Source organism: Poeciliopsis prolifica, unplaced genomic scaffold (genome assembly GCF_027474105.1).
Source record: "Poeciliopsis prolifica strain line A6 unplaced genomic scaffold, Auburn_PproV2 SCAFFOLD007, whole genome shotgun sequence".
In the NCBI taxonomy this organism is placed as follows: domain Eukaryota; kingdom Metazoa; phylum Chordata; class Actinopteri; order Cyprinodontiformes; family Poeciliidae; genus Poeciliopsis; species Poeciliopsis prolifica.
Window position 1 is genome coordinate 7,542,715 of NW_026562382.1, and position 24,046 is coordinate 7,566,760.

General features: G+C 37.6%; 1 protein-coding gene across 1 annotated transcript in view; it reads right to left on the reverse strand.

Moving 5' to 3' along the window:
* The window catches only part of myo16 (myosin XVI), a 95,485-nt gene that overhangs the window by 55,140 nt on the left and 16,299 nt on the right, over positions 1-24,046 (reverse strand). The window contains exons 3-10 of the mRNA XM_055031731.1: positions 21,500-21,570; positions 21,040-21,183; positions 15,782-15,890; positions 12,654-12,778; positions 12,373-12,498; positions 3,531-3,606; positions 594-744; positions 328-478 (exon numbers count right to left, since the gene is read on the reverse strand). Of these exons, the coding sequence (XP_054887706.1) occupies positions 328-478; positions 594-744; positions 3,531-3,606; positions 12,373-12,498; positions 12,654-12,778; positions 15,782-15,890; positions 21,040-21,183; positions 21,500-21,570 (953 nt within the window). The remainder of the gene's footprint in view (positions 1-327; positions 479-593; positions 745-3,530; positions 3,607-12,372; positions 12,499-12,653; positions 12,779-15,781; positions 15,891-21,039; positions 21,184-21,499; positions 21,571-24,046) is intronic.

A 24,046-nucleotide genomic window follows, 5' to 3' on the forward strand; every position in this document is an offset into this window, starting at 1 on the left:
CTGGATATATTTGAGGAATATTTTAGACTAAAAGGGAATGAATACAAACACAAACCACATTTTACATATTTGGAAAACATTTCTTACGTCACAATTATGCACTACTTTAGTTTTTGTCTATCAGATCACAGGATGTCACACTGAAGTCTGTCATTAAATTATTCAGAAGATACAAATCCTTCATTAAAAGAAAAACACACCAAATTAAGTATAGTACAGCTTCTTGAGTTTTAAAGGTCAGTTCTACTGAAATGTAAGCTTTTTTCTTTACCAGCCAAAGACACTCTGAGAAGGTTCATCCCTAAATGGGCTTTGAAGCAAAGTTACCTGCTCCAGTTTGCTTGGTCCAGAGCTAAACGGACTATCTAGGCCATTATCCTGAGAGGGCTGCCGGCTTAGTGCTCCACCTGCCTCTCTGAACATGGTGCACTTCTCCAGCAGACTGTCCCGCTTAGAGATTGAGAGACCAAGCGGATTCCTGATTAACAAAAGAGTAGGCATGGTGAGTTAAACAAAATATTTGAGTTTAAAATGAATAAAACATAATTTACAATACACTGAATAAATGTGTGCATATAACAGATTAGACGCACAAAGTTTTGAGAGGAGTGTTGAAGTCATGAGAGCCTCCATCATAACGTTGGTCGGTTGAAGGAAGCGGGGCTCCGGGGTCCTTCAGTCTCTGCAACCAGCTCTCCTCCGCACTTAGCAGCATCTCTGCTATCGGTTCTGACACGGCAACATCTGATGATGGAAAACCCAGATCATTCGAAAATCTGACATCACCAAAAGTAAAAATAAAAATCCTCAAGTTAATGCAGGCACTTGTGAATGAATGCATGGGAGCAGAATTAATCTATTTTATCTTTCTAATCCACTCAAATATTTATTTAGGAAGTAAAAACAAAAGGTAAAAAGTAAGGAGACTCTAAAATTATTGGTATACAAGAATTTTGATGGCTTAAACAACACTGGCGCTACTAAGTGTCATTACAACCTCTTTCTTAAAAATGTATTTGATGACATTGCCCTTATCCAGAATTCGAATCTAACAGAATCAATCCAGCGCTGCAGAGGATGACAGCTTTAGGATCTCCCCATCTGTAATGAGGCCTAAGAGGGCCCAAGGGAAAGAGAATGGCTTTTAGCTTTTTATTTCAGTCTGACAGACAGCGCCCCTGACACCCATCTCTTGCTATGCCCCATTATTTGGCTTCTACAGGAAAACCATGCAGCTTCCATGTTAAATGGTAGGGATTTTCTCAGCCTGTCGGGGTTTGTCTCACATGTTTTCTGTGTCTTCATGCAAATATGGGGTATTGATTAAGACCAGAATGAGTCACAGGCCTGGTTAAATGGTGAGCAGCAGCAGAGAGATTGTATCCAACAAAAAGGGAGGAAAAAAACTCAATGCTCCAGTCTATGAAACATTTTGTCTGTGTGTTTGTTTATACAGTGCTATCCAAAAGTATCCATAAGACTATTACATTTTAATTTATAGACTTCAGAAAGATTTTAAGGGATGTACCAATAAAATTGTTTCATAATTGGACAGTGAAAGGAAAACTGTTCATTGTATTGCACAGCACACTTTTTTTATAGTAAAAAAGATAAAAGACATCTATGTATTTACACTAAATACAATAAAATATATTGGATATCAAATTCCCTTCTTTTGCTTTCTTTTCATTTTTTGTTCTATTTTGGTATTTAAGGCCTACCATATGGAGGCGGGGGCTGCCGATGTGCGCCAGGCCAGTTTTATTCTATGACAAGGATATCTCAAGATGGTAACCTGAAAGCATGCTAGACTTCATTAAATCAAACTGCATCTGGCAGCAAAGTAAATAGGCCATATTAATAAAATAAGAATGTTCATATACAAATTTCCTCTCTGAAGTCAATAAATAAATAAAGTCTCAACTGAATATTAATCTCTTGGTCCATTTATGGCAACTAGAAACTTAAGTGTCATGACCAATGACCTTTAAAGATCATGTCTCCATGACTCAATCACTTTGCATCATTAAACGTACAAAAAGTCACGCCATGCCCAACTCAATATGCTACCCAGCTCTTGCAGTCTATGGCCATTTCCATAGACTGCAAGAGTTTGGTGTCCCAGTATATGTTGTGAACCTTCACCAGATGGTCCAAAACACAGAGGCGAGTTTGGTTTTTAATCTGCCTAAAAGTGAACATGTCACCTCTCTGTTTGCTGAACACCACTAGCTACCCTTAACAGGCCACATCAAATTCAGGTCAGTGATATGTCTACAGAGTTCTTGATGGAAAAGTCTACAATCTATTTGAATGCTCTCACAAAGACTTATGTCTCTTATTGGCCACTATTATCTTAAAAGCATTATTGGCGAGCAGTGCCAACACTGCAGTCAGAACAATCTTAACTTTTCATGTGTCGCTCCACAATAGTAGAATGACTCACTGAGTGCTACCAAAACACAAATTGAAGGAAACCTTTTCTACCTTCAAAACATTCTTAAAGACTGCTAGGAAACAGACTTTTTAAATGTGTGAAGTTCAATTAGTTTTACCTATCGACATTTCAATTAGAGGACAGTGTTTCAACAATGGTATGCTGCGGTACTAGGATTGCAAACTGTGTGACAGATTATATCATCATCAAGAAGAAGGGCATATAAGGAGCAGAGTAAATGGTTATTTCTTAATATGTGTTACTTCCCTCCATTACAGCCCAACTACCAATCTTAAACTACACTGAAGCGATTTACAGTCATCATCTTGCAGGTGAAAAGAAAGTGATTGAAATAACCATCAGGTAATAACCATTACCATTAATTAAACCACAGCAGTGCATCCTTGTCAGTATAAAAACATTTGTTAAAACAACAATGTTGTGAATTCTTAAACAATAAGCACCAAATTGAACACAGAACGTTATTTTGGCCTGTACAAGGTATGTTGTTTTGCCCTTTGCTATAAGCTTTACATTAACTTTTCCATGAGGAGCGAAAGTCTCCCTCAGCTATCACATCGTTAACGCTCATGAATAGGGAATTAAGACCTTTTAGAAGAGTTTTGTAGATCAAAAGTAGGCATAATCTTCTGATTGTCGCTGGTTCAGCTGGTAACTTATTATTTATTCATGCATTTCCTAAAGACGGGCGGCTACCAGTCAAAACAGGAACAGATGTCCACCACAGACGACTAAGAACCCACATTTAGTGGCCTAGTTATCATTTCCCCTTTGATTGGTTAGTACAAAACAGGTGAAAGGTAAAATAATGTTTAAGAATTCATAACATTGTTGTTTTCATGTTCCTGTAAAGTGATTTGTGACACCCCTTCATTACTTGTGCTTTCACCCAAAGGCAATCAGCACACATCTATATTTATGTCTGTGACAAAATTATTTTCTTTCCTTTTCTTTTTCTTTTTTTGCTTTATTACTTTCCACTTGATTGAGCATGTTGCCCCTCCAGTTGCAGTGGTTTTTATGTTTGTGATCAAATGCTCATTAGTGTGAATGTGTTCAGTAAATATATTACCAGAAGGCTTGTCTTGGTTGCAGTTGAGCAAAGTTGGATTTGCGCCATGCCTTAGGAGCTTGCTAACGATGCTTGTCTGGAAAACAGAGAGGAAAAGCAGATCTCCGTTTCTCCAAAATCCAAGGAAAACTCAAGAGCAGAACAGATATGCATATGTGGATGGATGGATAGATGGAAATGTAAAATCTCTCTATTTTCCACAATACTGTTTTGACTGAGTTTGCTTCATTATTTCAAGTTGAAGTCTGTGCCATTACTACTTGGGCAGCTAAGCACTGAGTACAAAACACAAACATATTTTAACCCATATTTGCTGTTCCAGATGTGAAGTCATTACACTTTACCCACTTTTAACAGGTTTCTTCACTGCCTTTACTTGTTTCTTTTACATGCTTTACATACTCTCAATCTTTGACATAGAGAATAATAAAACTAAGCCTAAAATATGCAAGCTTAAACAATGATGAATAATACAGAATAAAAGCCAGTTTAATGATGCCAAATCAATAAAAAAGACTTTTCCACCTCCATATGGGAAGGTGAAGTGATTATTTGTATTGCAGGAATAGGACATAAAAGAAGAGCAGAGGAGAGTGAGTCAGCATTTTCTCAAGACTAACTGTGACCTATGCCGACAGTTGTAAAGTTATGAGGCCAAAGCACAGCCTCTGCCCGTGAAGCTTATCAGCAAGGCTCAGACTCTATAAATAATAGCGACACATCAATAATTCTAAAAGAATCTGAATGCTTCAGCAAGTCAGGTTTCAAAGAGGAACAGGAAAAGATTACAAGTGCATTGTCTTATCTATTAGGCAGATCCAGAGAAATTGCAGTCTTAGTATGAACTCTTCTGAGGTCATGTTTTCATGTTCAATTTCAAAAGTTGAAGTTAAAGTTAAAGAGTGAAAACTATCCAAGCTCCACTTTTACTTAACTTCCAATGCTTAAATTATAAAACTGAAGAAATTAATCCAATCCAAGCAGGTTGGTAATTTAATTCCCTTTTACTTTTGACTGAAAATCCAACATAATAGGAACGATTTGTCCCTCTGAAGACCAGAACTTTAAAATCCTTGATTCAAACTATGGGAGCTGGGAGGCAGGATCTTACTTATCACAAATCCAAAGGAGAAAAGCTTAATTAACTGGATAATAGGGTCATACATCTTCTTAAAGGTTCATTCTACTGCACATGGCATGCTGCAGAAGAGGTCTCAGAGTTTAATGTACCAGGTGGTGTATAGTTGTGTTATGTGCCACTGAAAGACTAGCTATAAGCAGAAGGTGACAAAAGGCAAATGTTAAGAAGACCCGTAGAGCACTTTGCATGCAGGAGGGAGTGCACTGTTACCAGTAAAGAGCAGAGAACTGAGGTGATTTAGCACTGCAAGAAAAACCCAATCAATTCTACTATCCTCCACTCTGCCTCTGGTTAGTCTGAAATACATTTCAGTCCTGCAAACACACACTCACATGCATTGTAATTCTGCATTCAGGAAGCTCAAGAACAAAGAAAAACATAATGGCTAAACTCCAGTTCCTTCAACATGACTGTAGAGTTGATTATTACATGCAGATCTACTAAATGATTAGCATCTGGGAATTTAAAAATAAGATAAACTAGTGGTGCAAATTCAGAATAAAACATGAGGAATGGAAAAGAAGGTCTGGAGATGCATATGAATGAAACAGAGAAAGGCTGCATGCAAAGTCAGAGGATAAAACTGAAACATACAACAGTTAGAAAAAAAAAATAGTGGTTTGTGGACTAACAAACCAAATATCTGGAGATATTTGTTCCAAATGCTTTTCTCAAAAGAACTTTTTCTTGTTTGTAAACCTGATCATTTAAAACATTGTAATCATTGTAATCAATTAATGCATTCTTATGGGCTACTAAGCCAAGGTTTTGAAACTTTTATATCAAAAACACTCTTCTGTCTGTTCACTCTATTCCTGTAGATGTTTTGTTAAACAAATTCTTAGATAAAGCTCCAGTCATGGAAGATTTCTCTGGAGCTAAGAACAATATACTTTTTTAGCTTTATATCATGTTATTCGCTCATAAATACAGACTGTTGGAGAAATTGTGATATTATTAATCAATTATTTGTTATTCTCATTGATCTTTATAATGTATCTTTAATTGATGCTTTCCTTAAAGTTAATCTCATTATAGAATTAAGAATGTTTCTTGTATTGTTAATTTACTCTGATTCCTTTCTCAGAAGGCCTCACTGACAGAGAGCAGAAACAAAATCTTCCTGCAGGTTTACCTCTTGGTGAAGAGCTCTGCTTTCGGTTGAGTTGCTGGCCTCCAATAAAACCATCATTGCTAAGATCACTACATATTTTATTAATCTTTGTGCCTGGAAGGACATTATCTAGTACAGAATGATTGTGTGTTAGTTAGTGAATAACATTTGACGCTGTAGCTGTTTGCCCCCTCCCTTTAGAGCTACAGCGTCCTTGTGATTAGGGATCCTAGAAACAATAAAATAGAGGAGCAGACAAAATGTGCTTCAGAGCGGTAGGAGATTGTAACTGAAGCACATCTCTGTCCGTTCTCCTCGCGAGTGAAAAAGAATCTAACTCTTTTGTCTTTTCTGTCTTTGTTAATGTATGTTTAACAGGTGTTAACCCTAACATTTTTGGTCCTTCGAGCCGGATGTCATATACTGGAAAGATTCCGGCAGGTGTGGCGGACCCCAGTAAGACCGTGCGCACGGCAAGAGAACCTGTTAAAGGACTGGGCTCGGCCTGCCTGCTGGGATCTGAAGGTTGACGACACTCCAGGGAAAGACAAGAGAGGGTGAGTGATTCTTCTTTAAAAAGTGGCGAATGACGTTTTAGAGAGTAAGTCATTCTTCTGTGTGGGAGAAGAGTGACTTCTTCTTTGACTGAAGGTTGTTGCGCGCACAAGTGAAAACCCTGTCAATTCTAGACTCTAACAGGTAAAAATAGTTGCACAAAATCCGTGTAGGGCAGCGGAGTCCTGGCGCAAAAGTTCCGCGATAAGGTGTACGGAGCCTGGTGCTGCAAGGTTGGAGACCTTGTCCTGTTGTGGGCAACGGGGCCCGACGAATACCCGTGTTTAAACGGACGGCGGAGTCCGGCGATAACAGGCGCTTAAATTCCGTGATAAAAAAATAAAATAAACTAGAAAATAAGGGTTGGTAAACCTTACCTCGCTGGAGGTCTTGTAAAACCCTACTGGACGAGGACTTGCAAACCTCACCTGGTTCGGGGTTTTGCAACCTCACGTGGTTTGAGATCTTACGAACACCTGTTGTGGGAACGGGGCCCGACGAATACCCGTGGTTAAACGGACGGCGATAACAGGCGCTTCAAATCCGTGAAACAAAAAAAAAGTGTGTGTATGTGAGCGTGATTGGAGGTATAAATACCACTTGGTATTTTATCTCATGTAAAACAGTAGGATTGTGAGCAGCAAACCTCTTGTGGATGCACAGGCAAGAACTCTCCACTCGAAAGAGTTGAAGTGAGAGTTACCACAACAGGTTCTTTCAATTGCTGGCCTACTGAATCAGATCTCCAGTTTCTAGGACTCCCTAGGAGTCGGCACAACTGGTCCAAATTTTTACAAAAAAAAATGGGGAAATGGATAAATGGATAAGTAAAACTAAGCCAACAGACAGTCTAAAATCAAACGACTGGAAAGTTATTAAAGATCAGGATAAAATAAAACAAAAAACAAATTCAACTGAAAAATTGTACGAGGAAGGGTATCATGATGTACAATTAGTAGCGCAAAAACGAGAAAGTGGGGAGAAAGAAATTACAAAAGAAAAGGAAAAGGTTCCAGGAGCCTTTTTCCAGGATGAGGAACAAATGTTCTATCAGGAGAGGAGAGGAAAAGAAGGCTTTAGGGGCAGAGGTCAGAACCTTAGAGGTTTAAAAGGGAGACGTGGGAGAGGAAACTACAGGCAAAGTTACTCAGGGTGCTGGTGTTGCGGGCAGGAAGGACATTTAGCCAGAGATTGCCGAGAAAAAGAAAACAAAAAAACACAGGACAGTCAGCATGATTAAGATCAGAGAAATTGGGGAGTGAAGAGGTCCAGTTAAATCTTCAGGATTTACTTTCTATGGACAGCATAAGACCTGAAATAACTCTCCTAATAAATAGCAAACCTGTAAATTTCCTCTGTGACACGGGTGCATGTAGAACAACATGTAGAGAAAACATTCTTGGGGTAAAATATTTGTGGTGAAAAATGTCAAGATCAGCTACAGGAATAAAAGAAGGGGATTTCTTTGTTGTCCAGGGACACAGGGAACTGTATTACTTTTATTCATTGGATGTGCCCAACAAACCCCCACACAACTGCACAAACACTTCTGGCAGAGGGGCATAAAGCCATTTCTGCCCTACAGGATCAAAAGTCTCCTGATGATTTGCATGTCACACTTTGGTTCAAAACAGTTCCTGGGCCTGATAGGAACTATGAAGCGAGACTCAACAAGGTCACCCCAGCCAAGATAACTGTGACCTATCTGTACACAGACACAAAACATGTGCCTGATCCACACACATTGTTGAATTCTCTTAGATCAGATGCAAAAGTATTCACGGTTGTAGACATCAGTAAATGCCTTTTTCTCAATACCAATTGAGAAAGAGAGCCAATTTTGGTTTGCTTTTACTTTTGAAGGGAAAAGATACACGTACACCAGACTACTTCAAGGCTACTGTGAAAGCCCTACAATTCTCTTTCAAGTAATGAGTGCAAGTATGTCAACTTTTCAACCCCCAGGAGGGAGCCAAGTTTTGTTGTACATAGTTGATGTTTTATTGCCTCTCCAGACAGGGAAACCTGTAAGCAAAACACTTTAGCGCTTCTGCAACATTTAGCTAAAGAAGGTCATAAGGTTAACAAAATAAACTTTAACTGTGTAAACGAAAAGTAAAATATTTGGGTCATAATTTGAGTGAAGGAGGACAAACCATAGCGGAGGATAGAAAAACGACAATTCTCCAAGCTCCCAAACCACGAACAAAAAAAAACAGATGATGTCCTTTTTGGGGTTGACTAACTATTGTCGAAACTGGGTGCCTAATTATGCAGAAATTGTGGCAGCTCTGAATAAATTAATGTAAAAAAGATTTTAAAATGTCTTCTTCTTTGTTGTGGGCAGATGAAGCAGAAGGACTTTGGAAACTAAAACAGGCCCTCGTGTCAAGCGCTGCGTTAGCGTTACCAGATTATCAATAAAAAAAAAAACCTTTTGTTCAGATGGTGGATTGTAAAGGTCATGTCATGACCTCGGTGCTAGTCTAACAGCATGGTGATAGAATGAGACTAATAGCATATTTTTCTTCAAAACTTGATAGTGTAGCGTGTGCTTTACCACATTGTGTGAGAGCTGTAGTTGCTGCTTCTATGGCAGTAGAAGTTAGAGCTCCTATAGTTCTTTTTCACCCATTAACATCAAAAGTAACACATGCAGAATTATTAAAAGAATTATTACAAGTCGTGCACCTACCAAAACTAGCAATCTGTAAATGTGCGGCGCACACTGCAGGGACAGATAAGGTGTCCCTAGGGAATGCTTTCGAAGACAAAAAAAAAAAAATTAAAAAAAAAGCAGCTGAGGGAGAGATAAATGTATTACATGTGGACGTAAAAATTAAATTTATGAAAGAAACTTTAAGAGACATGCAACAATTAAGTCCTCAATATGAAAAGGATTTATGGATAAAAAAAAATGGAGCAAAATTGGAAAATTATATGAAACTGAACCTATTTTACCAAGAAAAAGATGTGTATAAATGGGCTGCAATATTGAGCCATGGCGTTTTGCATGTCTCAACAGGGGGGATGGTAGGATACATCAACATTACACTACTTATGGATTTATTTCTTATTTAAAAAAAAATTCTGTAGGACCTGTTTGATATGTGCAAAACATAACTCTCAGGGCAATCTAAGATCACTTAGAGGAAAGTTTCCTACTCTGCAATATCCATTTCAAGTAATGCACATGGACTTCATAGAATTGAATAAAAGTTAAATATTGTTTAGAAATAATTGATGCTTTTCTAAATGGCTTGAACATTTCACTAAAAACCCAGATGCAGCGGAAAAGCCAACTTGGATACATTTAACACACTGCAAAAAGTAATTTAATTTCAAAAGTAATTGGGAAGCAAGCTCAGGACGCTCACCGACCTACAGGGCAAAGTCCAGGTTACAAAGGGGTTAAACCAAATAGTTTTTCCGTCTCAAAACTGGTGAAGATTGTCCACAACCCTGTAGTGTCTTTAGGAGCAGAACGGACTTGCACATTAATGAAAATAACAAGTGAATATATCTTTTTGTTTTTATTTTGTTTTTCATCTGGGAACAATTCATGTCACGAATAAAAATGTTTTCTTGTAACACTGTTTACAGAATGAGGATGAGTATTCAGGTGTGTTTTTCACCTAGTTCTGTTATCATTGTTTTAGTCTCCTGGGCAAGTATGACGTCGGCAAACTACAGAGATTAAACTTGATGTATGACAAATGATGTTTTAACACCGGACTGTTCTCTCTGTGAACAATGAATTTAACCCTGTCTTTCGTGCAGATGTCTGGTGGTGGTGCAGTGGTGACAAAATTTTTAATAGATTACCTAGGAAGGTAACAGGGATGTCTGCATTAATTTCTTTATTATTGCCTGTTTCTGTTTATCCTATGACTGCTGATCATCTAATTCATGCTTTAACTGATGTTGTGCCTCAGCAGTGACGTCAGTTGCAGAAGCGAGACCTGACCTGGAGGAACAATGATCCTACATACATCGATGCCATTGGTGTTCCCCGTGGTGTACCAGATGAGTATAAATTGGCCGACCAAACTGCAGCAGGATTTGAGTCCACAATTTGTTGGTGGTGTACATTAAACAAAAACGTTGACAGAATCAACTACATCCATTACAATGTACAAAAACTGGGCAACTGGACACAGGCAGGCTTCGAGGCGGTGCATGAGCAGCTGGCCGCTACATCACTGATGGCTTTCCAGAACCGCATTGCACTTGACATGGTGCTGGCTGAACGAGGGGGAGTGTGTGCAATCTTTGGTGAAAGATGCTGCACTTTTCTACCCAACAACACAGCGGCTGATGGCAGCCTGACGAAGGCCATTGAGGGGCTCCGTACCCTTAATGGTAAGCTGAAGGAGTTCTCTGGAGTGAATACTTCCAGGTGGGGCGACTGGATGAATGTTTTTGGAAAGTACCGAACCCTTGTGTCCTCTGCTTTAGTGTCGATGGCAGTCTTTGCTGCCATTCTAACCTTGTGTGGATGCTGTTGTATTCCTTGCCTGCGTTCTTTGTTTAATCGTCTCATCACTACAGCAATTTAGCCCATGGGGAACCAGATGACGCCGATGTATCCTCTACTAGTAAAAGATCCTGAGTCTGACAGAGAAAGCTCTGATGAGGACTCTTTTGATGTGTTTCCTGATTCTAAGTTTTGGACTGAGTATAAACTTTGAGTGTAAACGTGTTTGCTTTCTTGAAAAAATGAACTCCTAGTTGAAAATTGTTTGAAGTGGCTGTTTAGGAAGGATATGAGAATTAGAACAAATATTTGATAAACAGGGGGGAAATGTTGGAGAAATTGTGATATTATTAATCAATTATTTGTTATTCTCATTGATCTTTATAATGTATCTTTAATTGATGCTTTCCTTAAAGTTAATCTCATTATAGAATTAAGAATGTTTCTTGTATTGTTAATTTACTCTGATTCCTTTCTCAGAAGGCCTCACTGACAGAGAGCAGAAACAAAATCTTCCTGCAGGTTTACCTCTTGGTGAAGAGCTCTGCTTTCGGTTGAGTTGCTGGCCTCCAATAAAACCATCATTGCTAAGATCACTACATATTTTATTAATCTTTGTGCCTGGAAGGACATTATCTAGTACAGAATGATTGTGTGTTAGTTAGTGAATAACATTTGACGCTGTAGCTGTTTGCCCCCTCCCTTTAGAGCTACAGCGTCCTTGTGATTAGGGATCCTAGAAACAATAAAATAGAGGAGCAGACAAAATGTGCTTCAGAGCGGTAGGAGATTGTAACTGAAGCACATCTCTGTCCGTTCTCCTCGCGAGTGAAAAAGAATCTAACTCTTTTGTCTTTTCTGTCTTTGTTAATGTATGTTTAAAGGTGTTAACCCTAACACAGACCTAGAGCTTTGCTTTGACTTTTTCATGCATGTTGAAGAATCCTTGAATCTCCCAATGGCACCTACTGGGAAGTGCATAAGCACTGCTTATTTACCCTAAGCTCCTTGCCTGAACTACAGTATTAAGCAAAGTTTGCACCTCACAGAGCACCCCTCCCTCACATCTTCTCCACTCAGCTCCACCAGACTAGTGGCAGCAGCAATTAGCAAAACTGCAAGTCTACTGAGCTAATGAGGAGTTTGTGGAAAAGACAGTCCTTGGCGAGACCACAGAATGCTGCGATGGGAGATTCAAGGATTCCTCAAACATGCAAGACAAAAAAATCAAAGCGACACTGCAGATATGATTTTGATGGGGGAACAATATTATAACATGATGTAAATCTCAAAAAAATAATTTTCACAGTAAATAAGATCATGAAACCATGGTTTTGTTAATTTCTTTTCATTTTCCAATGAGAGTCGTGTTTTGATCAATTCCTACTCTCAGATGCCTACAGGCAGGTTCAGTGAAGGAAGAGACAATCAATAAATTTCTCATTTTTATTCTACTTTTTAATTAATTGAAGCGATCTTAATGGACCAATGGAGCAAGTTCAGTTTAAATTAGGTTTCTAGCTGATTAATGTTAAAACATTGAACAGCAAGGTACCTGCCCATATTTTGCGGCCAAATGGAGTGGGGTCCAAAAGTTGTTGTCAGCTGGATGGGGGTCTGCTCCGCTCTCCAATAACACCGACACCACCTCTCTGTAGCCACTGGCACATGCAATGTGGAGCTTCAGAAGAAGGAGATGTAAACAGAAAGAATATTAGAAAAATAATAAACACTTTGATAATTTGATAAAAAGAGAGTTGAAGAAATCAAATGGGAACAGAAACAAACAAAAAAAAAAAGGTCACTATCAAAAATCTTTAGGAACTGTTAAATTACCAAAGTAACTCCTTCATCATTAGGCTGGTTAAGGTTTCCCCCGGTGGTTACAAGATGTTTAACATCAGACAGCATGGTGGTTGGTCTCTGAGTCTTCATGGTGTGCATGGAAGCCACGTTTACACCTACAGCAACAGTAACATTACATAAATGATTTTATGACTTCTTAGTTTGCATATTAAAAAAAAAAACCTTTAGAACCCCTTGACATTTTTCACATTAATCATGTTTCAACCATAAACATCAATGTATTTTGGTAGAATTAGTTAATCAATGTCTTAATCTTTATAATTGTATAATAACCTCTGAGCCTAAAGTTGTAATCTTTAACCGGAAGGCATTAAAAGATTATTCAGCTTGTGAAAGCATTACATTCACCAAAAAACATTTTATGACTGTTTAAAATAATAAACTGCAGCAGGTGTCAGATTTAGCTTATCTTAGAATGGTTTAATGACAGCTCTGTCTCAGCCATGGTGCTTCTTAGAAAAGAAAAGAGCAGAGTAAGAGACTGCAGAATGAAAATATCTGTAGATCACCAAAAAGTCATCTGAGTTTCCTTCTTCCTGAATCTTTTTAGGGAGATTATACTTTCCGTAAATCAAGGCAGGAAATACTGCTCCAGGATGTGCTAACTAATAGCTATGAATGTGTAGGCTTGTATTTAATAAATAAAATATCAACAGTGATAAAATTGCATGGCTAATTGAAAAGGCTGACTCCCACGCAATCTGCAAGGACAAATTTTGCCTTTTGGCAATAAAATTTTAATGAAGAGTCCTCATCTGAACAATCATAATACCAAAAATTCTAGTCAGAAGTTTACATAAAATCATCACTGACATGAATATTATATTAATCCAGGCATTTTGACAATTCATCTGAATTGCTTTTTCAGAGAGGAATGATTATGCACCATAACAATGAAGTTGATTTTTAAAGCAAAAATTGGCAGCAAAAATTTGAATCTAATTTGCCTAATGAAAACAGCAGAACTCAAGTGTGGATTAGGTAAGGCGTATGACGTCACTTCCTGTTGTAATTTGTGAAGCTGTTTGGTGTTTAGCTCTCTTGATTTGATCTGATGTCTCTGTACTGTGACCTTTCTAAGTTATTCTACCACCCTAGCTCTACCCTTAAGCGATTGAAAGTCAAGATCTATCATACATCAGAGATCTGATCCATCTGTTTTTTTAACGGAGCTCTTTGCTCTCAGATCACATCGTACAAACAAAAATATATTACTTTATCCAAACAAAAATATATTACTTTATCCACAGCAGTCTGGGAATTAATACATTTTAAAAATTCGCCTGCTGCATTCACTCTTAATCCACAAAGAAGTGGGAACTGAAACAGTTCAACCTTGTAGGTTGTTTTGCAGGAAAATGTGATGTTTTCAGATTGCTTTGCTTTTGTAAGGTTAAAGGTAAGATTAATTATGATATAAAAATATTTTGCATTTTGTACAGTCCTCTAGACATTGTAATGATGAACTTATGCATATCTCCTAACCAACAGTGTTCTAAAACTGAAAAATACAGTTCAATTGCCAAGTCTTGGTAAAAACACTAGAAAAAAGGTCTGTACAGTGATGACGTAATATTATAACACTGGATCTTGCAGAGTTAAAGCTGTTTTGTTGTTTTTGGGGTTATTATCTTGGCTGGACATCTAATTGTGTCCCGCTTTCTACCTCCTCGCTGCGAATTTCAGGTGAGGTTGTAGACTTCAAATATAATTCTCCTTCCTTATCATTCCATTTACTTTGTGAAATAATGCTACCATTCCATTCCTAACCACCGTCACAAATTTGAACGGCTTACCTGAGCTCTTCAAAAATACTCTTAAATGCATAATGGCCAAACAGCTCATCTGATCATAATGTTTGTCAATAAGGTATCTGGCTTTTCTGTCTGAGCAGCTGTGAGTTCTAAGTTTCAAGGTGTTGATTTTGAACCAGGCGCTTAGATCTTGGTCTCTATCTGTCATTTTTAATCAGAGGGTTGCAATCAAATCATAACTGGATGTTTGGACATGACAATGACCTCAAACCCCATCCACTTATGTATTGCCTCTCCCTGTTTGTTTATTGTCCAGTGGACATTGAGAAAGAGCCAGAGTCTGTTTGTACATTCATGCCACCAGAGGAAAACAACGGTTCAATACCCACATCAAAAGTTCTCGATAAATCTGGCATCTATGCTCCTGAAAAGACTATGCAAACTTCTGAGCAGAACTACATATTTTATAGTTTTCATCTGAAATTCCTTCAAGCAACATCTTGATTAAACTCAACTAATGCGCCATGAAAGGTAGTGACTCATCAAGGAGAATGAGAGGACATTTACCCTCAGCACCCACCTCCTGGCATCGTCAAACGTGGACAATCTGTCTTTTCTGTAACTGCACAAACTTGATAAGGACAGAGAGCATGCAACCCTGTTGCTATAGCAACAGAGGCTGATGGAGCCCTTGTGAGTGAGGGTATGCTTCATGGAGGCAAGTCCCAGTGGGAAGGGGGTGGGTTTGGGAGATCACAACATGGGGGTGACAGAAGGAAGAAAACTGAAATGAACATTGCAGTGTGTGTTTGTGTGTCTGTGGTGGGTGGTCTTGATAAATCCACGATCCTATGAAAGAACTGTGCCACTTGTCATGTGATTTGTTCCAGGCTCATGCAGGTCGATGGCGCATTCAAACGGGGGAAAGAATTTTTTTTTTCTGTAACTGTTTATGCACATTACGCATGTTTTATTTAAAAGCAATTTTTTTTACTGCTTCTCATTCAGTTCTTAATCAATTTCCTCTTTTATCTCTTCCATTTCAGCTGAACTATTGACCTTGTCCTTTTTTCTATAGTAGACAACAATACAAATCAAATTTTGCTATCAGTGGGCCTATAGCTGCATTTCACCTTCAAGCAGGATGACGTTCACTCGCAGAGCAGCTCATTTAATCATTCAGCACAGTTTGAATGTAAATTAAACATTAAACTAAGCATTTATCTTACTGATGGTTTGTGAACAGCAGGAAACATGGGAGTATGACAAAAACATGTTTCACTATAATCAAAGATGGGGGGAGGGATCACATAAAGAACATAAAAGATTCACAGAAAGGTTCACCATTGTCCTCCAGATATTTTAGGAGAATATAGCTGGTCTCTGTCCCCTCGAAAGTGTAGTCCAGAGGAATGTTTCCGTTAATGTCCTGCAGCAAAATGTTAACCCCGGCCTGTTAAAAAAAAAAAAAAAAGAAACATTCATCAAACTGGAACTAATTATCAAGGCACTTCAGGTGCAGATCTGACTGGCTCTGAAGATATTTTGAAAGAAATACAGGGAATTAAATAAATTATTAGATAACTACCTGAGAGTTAGGGGTGAGGGAATCGGTAGCCTGCATTTATCCATGTATGTCAGGAGATTAATGTGTGCTTACTCAACAAGAATGCATCCACTACAGTTCACCATCACAGCAGGAGATAAGACAAAAGGCTTTAAGTGATTTCAGAACCTAATCAATGTTTTCTAATTACATGTCTGAGACAGAGGGGGGTTTATAAAAGGTGTTTTCCTCAAGAGAATGTAAGTGGTGCTTCCTCTGCTCTGCCATGTCAGTACACTGAGTAAAATGGCCTTAAAAAAAATTAAGATAACTACAGGTTCACTTCATTGCATCATGAGAACTAGTTCCACCCCTCAGTCTTTCTCTGCTTTATAAAAAAGGTTACACCACAGTGTTACAGCAGAGCATGAAACTCAAAGAAAATCTGAGTACTGAATGTAAGAAGTCAAAACGCTGAAACGTTGTGTTGCATATGACCATTTAGTGACAAATCATTGATCCATTTGTTGTTCTACAACTGTGTGTCTTTGCATCATTGGGCCAGCCAAATAACAACTACAGCAATGCATTATAATAATCTAAGTGTAGTAGTAAAAGAAGCAGCATTTTTGTTTATGAATAACAGTTCTTAAATGAAATGACACCATGTGATTTTTGTTTTTAGTGATACTGTAAAGTCTGTATCATTTTGTGTAAAGTGTAGCTCACCCTCAAATCAACTATGTTTTTCTTTTTTGCTGATGTTGATAGACTATCTAAATCTATTTCTTTATTTAGAAAACAATTATTTCAACTACACAAAAAATGTCAGAATTGGCTTCTTAGGACACACGAGGTTTTCAATTACAGTTTCTGAATCTGTTTTTTTTTCTGTGAGGCTTTTGTGTGTCAGCCTTTATTTAGTGAAAGTTGTTTTTTTTCTTGCCAATGAAGGTTAGCTGCAGGAATATACAAAACGATTTGCGGGTAATAAGAGTGGAAACAACCAACAGCTACTTAATCATCCTGTATAAAAAACAGGACATTTTTGAAGCACCTTTCAAAAAACAAAGGACCTGATTGGAGGGGAGGTGCAGAACAGTGTAGCACAAAAGCAACATTACATAATATTCTGAACATGTCACACAAGCACACAGTCCACCTCATCTATCTGATTTTATATTTTCATCTTTAAGCGTAATATAATACTCTGAGTATTTGTGGCTGTTTGGATTTCAATTAGGGTGTCGTAATACATGGCATGCAGTCCTTACAGTTGGAACAGCTGTGCACTGCATTAGTGATAACGAAGGAGTCGGCTTGACTGCACAATCAACTTCAAGGTCCAGAAACAGTCAATACCACTCTGTCAGTAAGGTTAACAGATCTTGTCTTGCTCAGTCAGAGAGGACCAGGTTTGAAAATTAGCTGGACAACAACCAGCAAAGACAATATGACAATTCATATTAAAACATAGGATGCAACAAAATACATAGGCTTGTAACACAAAAAATTTGACCCATCACGACTCGTTTATACCCAAACTGTGTTGTTATACTTCATTTTCAACAGTTGTGTTTTGACAGACCAACTCCAACAACCAGCAGAGAAAAGCTTACGACTTCACAGTAAATAGGGATGGACAACGCAGTTCAATTTAATTTAGCAGAGAAATGTATTGTGATAAAAAATAATCGTATGATAACAATTACATGCTGCATTTACATTTGAAAATATTATTTATATAGAAAATAAGCATTGTTTACCAGTACAGTTATACAGCGTAATACGATAAATGTGATGAATGTAGCAAAGCAACATTTTCCATAGGGGATTTTTTTTTGTTTGTAGAACAATAGTTGCACTGGTAGGACAATATTGTTGCATTTGGTGATGAATCTAGAAGCAAAATGACCAAAGATATGTAAGTATTTTATGTGAAATATGTTTTCAGTTGCTGTATGCATCATTTCTAAGCTCCATCTGCCTGAAAAACTAAAAAACAGAAATATTGTTCTTACATTAAGTAGATGAAAAACTCAGAAGTTTTCAGTACAGAATATCTTTTCAAAAGTCTCAGAGTTCTGAAGATATGAATTAATAATTTTCCAGCAAAGAAAGCGTTAGGAGTGCTAGTAGTTTCAGGCAAAAAAAAAAAGTATATTTTTTTTTTCCCCAGTGTAGTTCTCCTTTAGTCAGACTGTTCTGACTAAACTCAAAAATAAATTTCAACTAGTTCAGGAAATTTCAACACAAAATAAAATGAAAATAAAAAAATTAAATAGAAGTTTCTGAATAACAAATATGTTAAAATAAATAGTTTGTACACCTATACTCTTACGGGAAGGTCAAATGCAGGTTAAGATAATAAAAAATCTGAGTAATGTGCATTAATTAAGCATAGCAAAATCTTGGCAGTTTCAACACAAAATCACAAGCTGGAGAATAGAGTATTTTACTACATAGAACATTATATTTATTCTTAGTATTTTGGCATTTACAAATATCATGCACACATTCAAGTTTTCATTTGCTAAATACCAATCTCACCAAATCCCACCAGCGTTTTTAAACAGTCAGTGTCCAAAACTGGAGCATTTGGCAAAATACTGGAAACAACACAGTTTATTAATGGCTTGCTTCCCTGCTGTTTGGAAGCAGAAGATAAGGGAATTAATATCATTGGCTGCAAAGTACTCCATCTTCTCATCAACCCCCGCCCCTCGCTGTGCCCATGAGAGACTACTGGCAAACCTCTCCGTCAGCAAAAAAAAATAAAAAATCATTCAGTCTCCCTGCATGAAAACTGGAGACAGGAAATCACAAAGAGACGCATAGAGCAATAAAAGAGAAATGAGGAAAGAGATGGCAGAGTAGGACAGAACTGATTAGAACATATTAGCTGGTGTGTTCCTTCCTGTGCCAGTCATAGATAATATAGATAAAGATGGCTCAATCAGGCTCCTTTCGGTAAGACCACTCTTCGATTTCCGGTTAGAATGTAAACCTTTTAGATTAAGGACCTAAAGAAGATCACTTACAGCCACTCGAGCAGAGAAGCATCCCGTAATTTTTTACAAACAGAAAGTTCTAATTCACTGAGCAGCAGGTAGAAGTATTGGCAAAATCAAGGAAAACAAATCAACCTGTCATTATCATCAGAATTACCGTGTCACTTCGGCTGCTAGATGTCTTGGGTCTGTTCTGACTCTTGAGTTCTTCATGCAATAGCCTCTCTAAACTGGAGGTCATCAAAAGATTTGAATATTTGTAGGCAATAGATTAACTTGATCTTGTTACTTCTTCAATTTGGTCAATGTTTTACCATTGACTAAGAAATAGGAGATGGCACAAATATCAATGGTTTACTAGACCTTAGTTACCATAAAATGTTTAGGAAATCACAGAAAATATGCTGTAAAATGCTGGAAAATAAGTTGTAAAACAAAATTTTGACAATAAATATCCTGGCAGCATACGGCAAAATGAACAAGAGACAAACCAAAAATTATCACCCACCTGTAAGAGGAATGAACAGGAGGTAGGATTGTAGTGAGGAAGGAAGAACATAAGTTAACATAAGTCTAAAACTAATAAAATTAAAATCTTCTAACTCAAAAATAAGTCTATGAAATCTTGAACAGTCATTCAAAATGCTGTATTTGTGGAACCCTTCATTCATTCTTATGTATATCAAATCAAGCAAGTTGTGCAAAATATAACTCATTGAATATGACTTTCCTCTAAAGTTGAAATCCCTTCCAATCAGCCTAAGAAAATATCACTACATTTAAAAAAAAAGTGAATGAATAGACTTTTTTTTAAAAATTAGTGTTAGGAAGACTTTTGCCTCTGCTAAGCGCAGTTTGTTTAATGTTTATGCATTTGGCAGATGCTTTCATCCAAAAATAACTTTCAAATTATAACAATACAGGCAACAAGAAAAGATACGAGCAACTGGAAATTGATACAAGTCTCCAATCAAATTGGGTTTTATAAATTTGCCACAAACTATCAACGATGCATCTTAATAAGAAGCATCATTTTACAAAGTTCAGACCTCTAAACACGTTGCACAGTCATAGTCTTGCTACCATGCATAAAGAAAGACATTTTCATCTATAAAAAGACCTTCAATTTCCATTACCATATGTTCCTACAGAGTTTACTCCTGTTTGTACGGCTTGTTCACAGGAAAATAGTTTTCTCTGTTGTAACGGGTAAACATTTAGTTACAGTCTCCAGTGAAGCAGTAAATGAGTCTGCTTGGAAGGAAATTAAATGCATCTAAATATGCACAAGCATCCTCACATATATGAAACCATAAGCCATACCATACAGTAGCAGATCACGTGTGAATTAATACCTATTTCCAGGAATTTCTTCAGATGTTTTTGTTCTTCCCAGAATCGTGTTATTCTGGTCTAACAGAAGGTTAACAGCAATCACTCAGGAGCTAATCAGAGGAATGAGGCTGTACAAGATTCTGTAGAGCTCTTCACGCCAGTCAGTCCTCTGCGGATCTAATCAGCACCAGCAGAGCTGTGCCAACCCATTGAATGACGAGGCTGTATGTGCATGCCCTCCCCTGCAGCTGGCACATTTCTCATTGTGGACCTAATCAGTGCAACCTTAGGTCTTGTCAAGGCACTCTCCACAGAATAAGCTTTCTCTTTGATATCATGGCAATGCAAAATTTGGAAATATTCTGATTCTGATTTTTGAAGATGTAAATGGGCATGTAAAGGAATGAAAAGTAATGTTTGAGGGCCTCTGGAATCAACAAGTCCTCATCAATGAAATATGCCAACAGTCCAAGGGAAATTATCAGATGAGGGAGTGATGCCAGTAGGCTGACAAGCTGCAAGCAACTTCAGCAAGAAATCTGAAGGCCAACCAAGTCCAAACCACTAACATAATTTGTAAGTAACAAACAAAGCTGGAGGAATCGGAAAAAATCAATCTTACTACAACCATAAAGTGCTCTGTTGCATTTAGTGTTAGTGGATTAATCCTCCCACTTAATCACATGTCTGTGTTTATGCATCGTGCTCACCAGAAGGAGCAGCAGCACCATATCTGCGTGGTCGCACACACATGCTACATGCAGGGCTGTCCACAGGTCCTCGTCCTGCTGGTTGACATTTAGGCCTCGCTCGATCAGGAGCTCAGCTGCAAACACGTTATCATGGCGGGCACACTGCAGAAAAACCAGAGAGCATGATTCCCATTAGTAGTCCTAATCCCATATTTGGGAAAAGCGTATATCCAGAGGCAGAGCCAGCTACTCGCCTTGAAACAGAAGCGTTGTGTGATAATTAAAACTTGTGAAAATCATGTGGCATGGTAATTGATCTTTGTAAAAATCTATTGTGCAGAACTGTTGATAATTATAGTCTTATGAGAAGAAAATTATTGAGGCCTTGAGGAAAAAAAAGAAAAAGAAAAATAATATTCATAGATGGGCTGTTCATTATTCGGTTATTAAAACTACGACCATAATGGGAGTATCTTACCAGATGCAGCAAAGATCCCCCTGAGGAAGTGGCAGTGTTGAGGTCTACTCCCTCTTTCAGAAGACACAACACTGCAACAGAATAAACATCCAGCTGTTAACAGCTCCCATTTACATCTTCAAAAATCAGAACAACAAATACAGTCATCTTTATGATGAGCTGATGTGCTTCCTCCTTCTGTACATCAACTCTGACCAGTTTCAAAGTTTAAAGGAATAAGAATACTTTAAGTATGCACGTTATACAGACAAGAAAACACATTGATCTCTGCTTCTCTGTGTCAAAATCAATAGGATTTAAGCATCCTGTAATTGCCCTTGAAGTGTCAGTGTGAAACAGTGTTCAAACAGCACATGCACATTAGACAGCTCCTTCCTCCTGTGGCAGGTCAAAAAGGCATTGGGTTACACACACTTGCATCACTTACTACAAGATCAAATTGGACGCCCACCCGACTAACACACTGACATAAAACTGTTAAAAAAAAAAAAAGAAGACTTTTCCAGACAAGTTTGCTCATTCAAGCCTTAGGCAAATGAAGAGAGACTACACGTTTAAATAAGGACTCTGTGATTTTGCTACACAGCTGATAAATTTTTCATGGTACAAGTGAGAACAAGGCAAACAGTGAGAGAGCAAAAGAGGAGGTGTGCTGGAGTGTGTGACAGAAACAGGGAGTGACGGGTTTGAAAGAGAAACTACAAGAGGGACATTTATGTGATTTTAGTGTTTCGGACAGAACAACACAGTTACTCGCTGTCACCACTGTCAAAATATACAAACAAAAGTATATCAGCACAAATATAGCGGCCCTTTGAACTACAGAAGTTCAATATATTGAACCCTTATGATGACTCCCTTGAGGTTATTAAACTTGAACAGCCATGATTAAATAACCTCACTCCACCCACATATATAGACATAAAAGGCACTCACAAACCAGGAGCATTTATTAATTATGACCTTATCTAAACAAACAAACAAACAAAAAAAAAAATCCAGACATAAAATATGCACCTAATGGGAAAAAAAAGATGACTGAATACACTTTAAAATGTTTATAAAGCATATAATTAACTGTATAGAATATAAAAGACAAAATCCCCCAAATTACTAAAATAACTCCGACTAATCTTGTACATGATAAAAACCTCCCTTCTGTTATACACTCCCATTAACAAAAGAACAAGTGGCTCTCTATTTATGAGTCATTAACATTGAATGCCAAGCTACAGCTCTCTTCCCAGATACAGAGCACAAAACTCTGCAAAAACACCCAGTTCATCCATTGCTGCATTGGCTAATAGCCTGGAGGTGATGCAGTCAGACCAAACCCAGCTAATATCCTGTTAACCATTAAATATGAATTTTCAAAAATAATAACTCTCAACACACGACATCAAAATTATGAATAAATGTCTGTGATATACAAGCATACACTTCCATGCAGTTTATCTGTGTTAAAAAAACACCATCACATATTTCTTTGTATAGTTACGTGCAGCACATACAGAACAATATTGAGTATTTTTACACCTCCCTCCTAAATGATCCTTTCGACAGCAAGTTAATGTTGATCTCTTGCAACATCTTTGCAAATGTGGAGAAAAAAAAAGTCTCTCATTGTCTCATTTTCTAAACCCCATAAAATCTGCTGTTTTTCACAGGAGTGCGTATACTTTACAACAACTTGTCGCAATCAGAAATCCCTTTAATGATTTGTTTCATTTTCACATTTTGCCCGTTGTGTGTAAGAGATTTATTTACAAGTTAGAAGATACACTCTCAGTTTAACAACATTCAGGTAGAGGCATTTCTATAACATTAAATTCATAAGTTTCTCAGTCTGTGGTGAAGAGTGGGATGTTATCTGGAGTCTGTATAAACGGATTAAAAAAAGCCTGGTTTAGTTCTGTTGGATTCTTCCGGAGCTTCCAAAGCAGACTGCGCAAAGAAAGAAGAGTCATAAAAATAAAAAGGGAACAATGACCATTTTCTTCACTATTCAGTAATTCAACAACAGAAGATCTGCAGTAGAGGTTTCTTTAGATCTGCTGCAGCAGAGATCACCACAAGAGAATCACCAACGTTTTGAAGACTTTTAAATGAAAAAAGATACTAGATTTTTTTAATATAGTAAATATTTTAAACTAGGAATCTATATTGTCACCATTTATTTTACACAAGCCATTAGTTAACAAGAAGATACAAAATATTTCCCCAAAAAATTGTCCTGTTGCCAAAAGAATAATATTTGGCAGCAAGAAAGTTTTGAGTTGGAGTTATTTTAGATGGCACAGTATTTGTTCCTGGAGGTTAGCATAATTCCTAAACAAGAACAATTGTTCTTTATTTTCCAAAACTTGTACAGCACTGACTGCTTCCCACTGAGGGAAGATACTGGTGACTCGTAACAATACTACACAACCCAGTATTTCAATGAATGGTAATACAATTTTAATAATTAGAGTTAAAATTGACAAAAAAATCAGGTTGTATTCCCAGCTGCACATTCTGTAATTGCTTTTGAGTAAGCAGAACTTATTT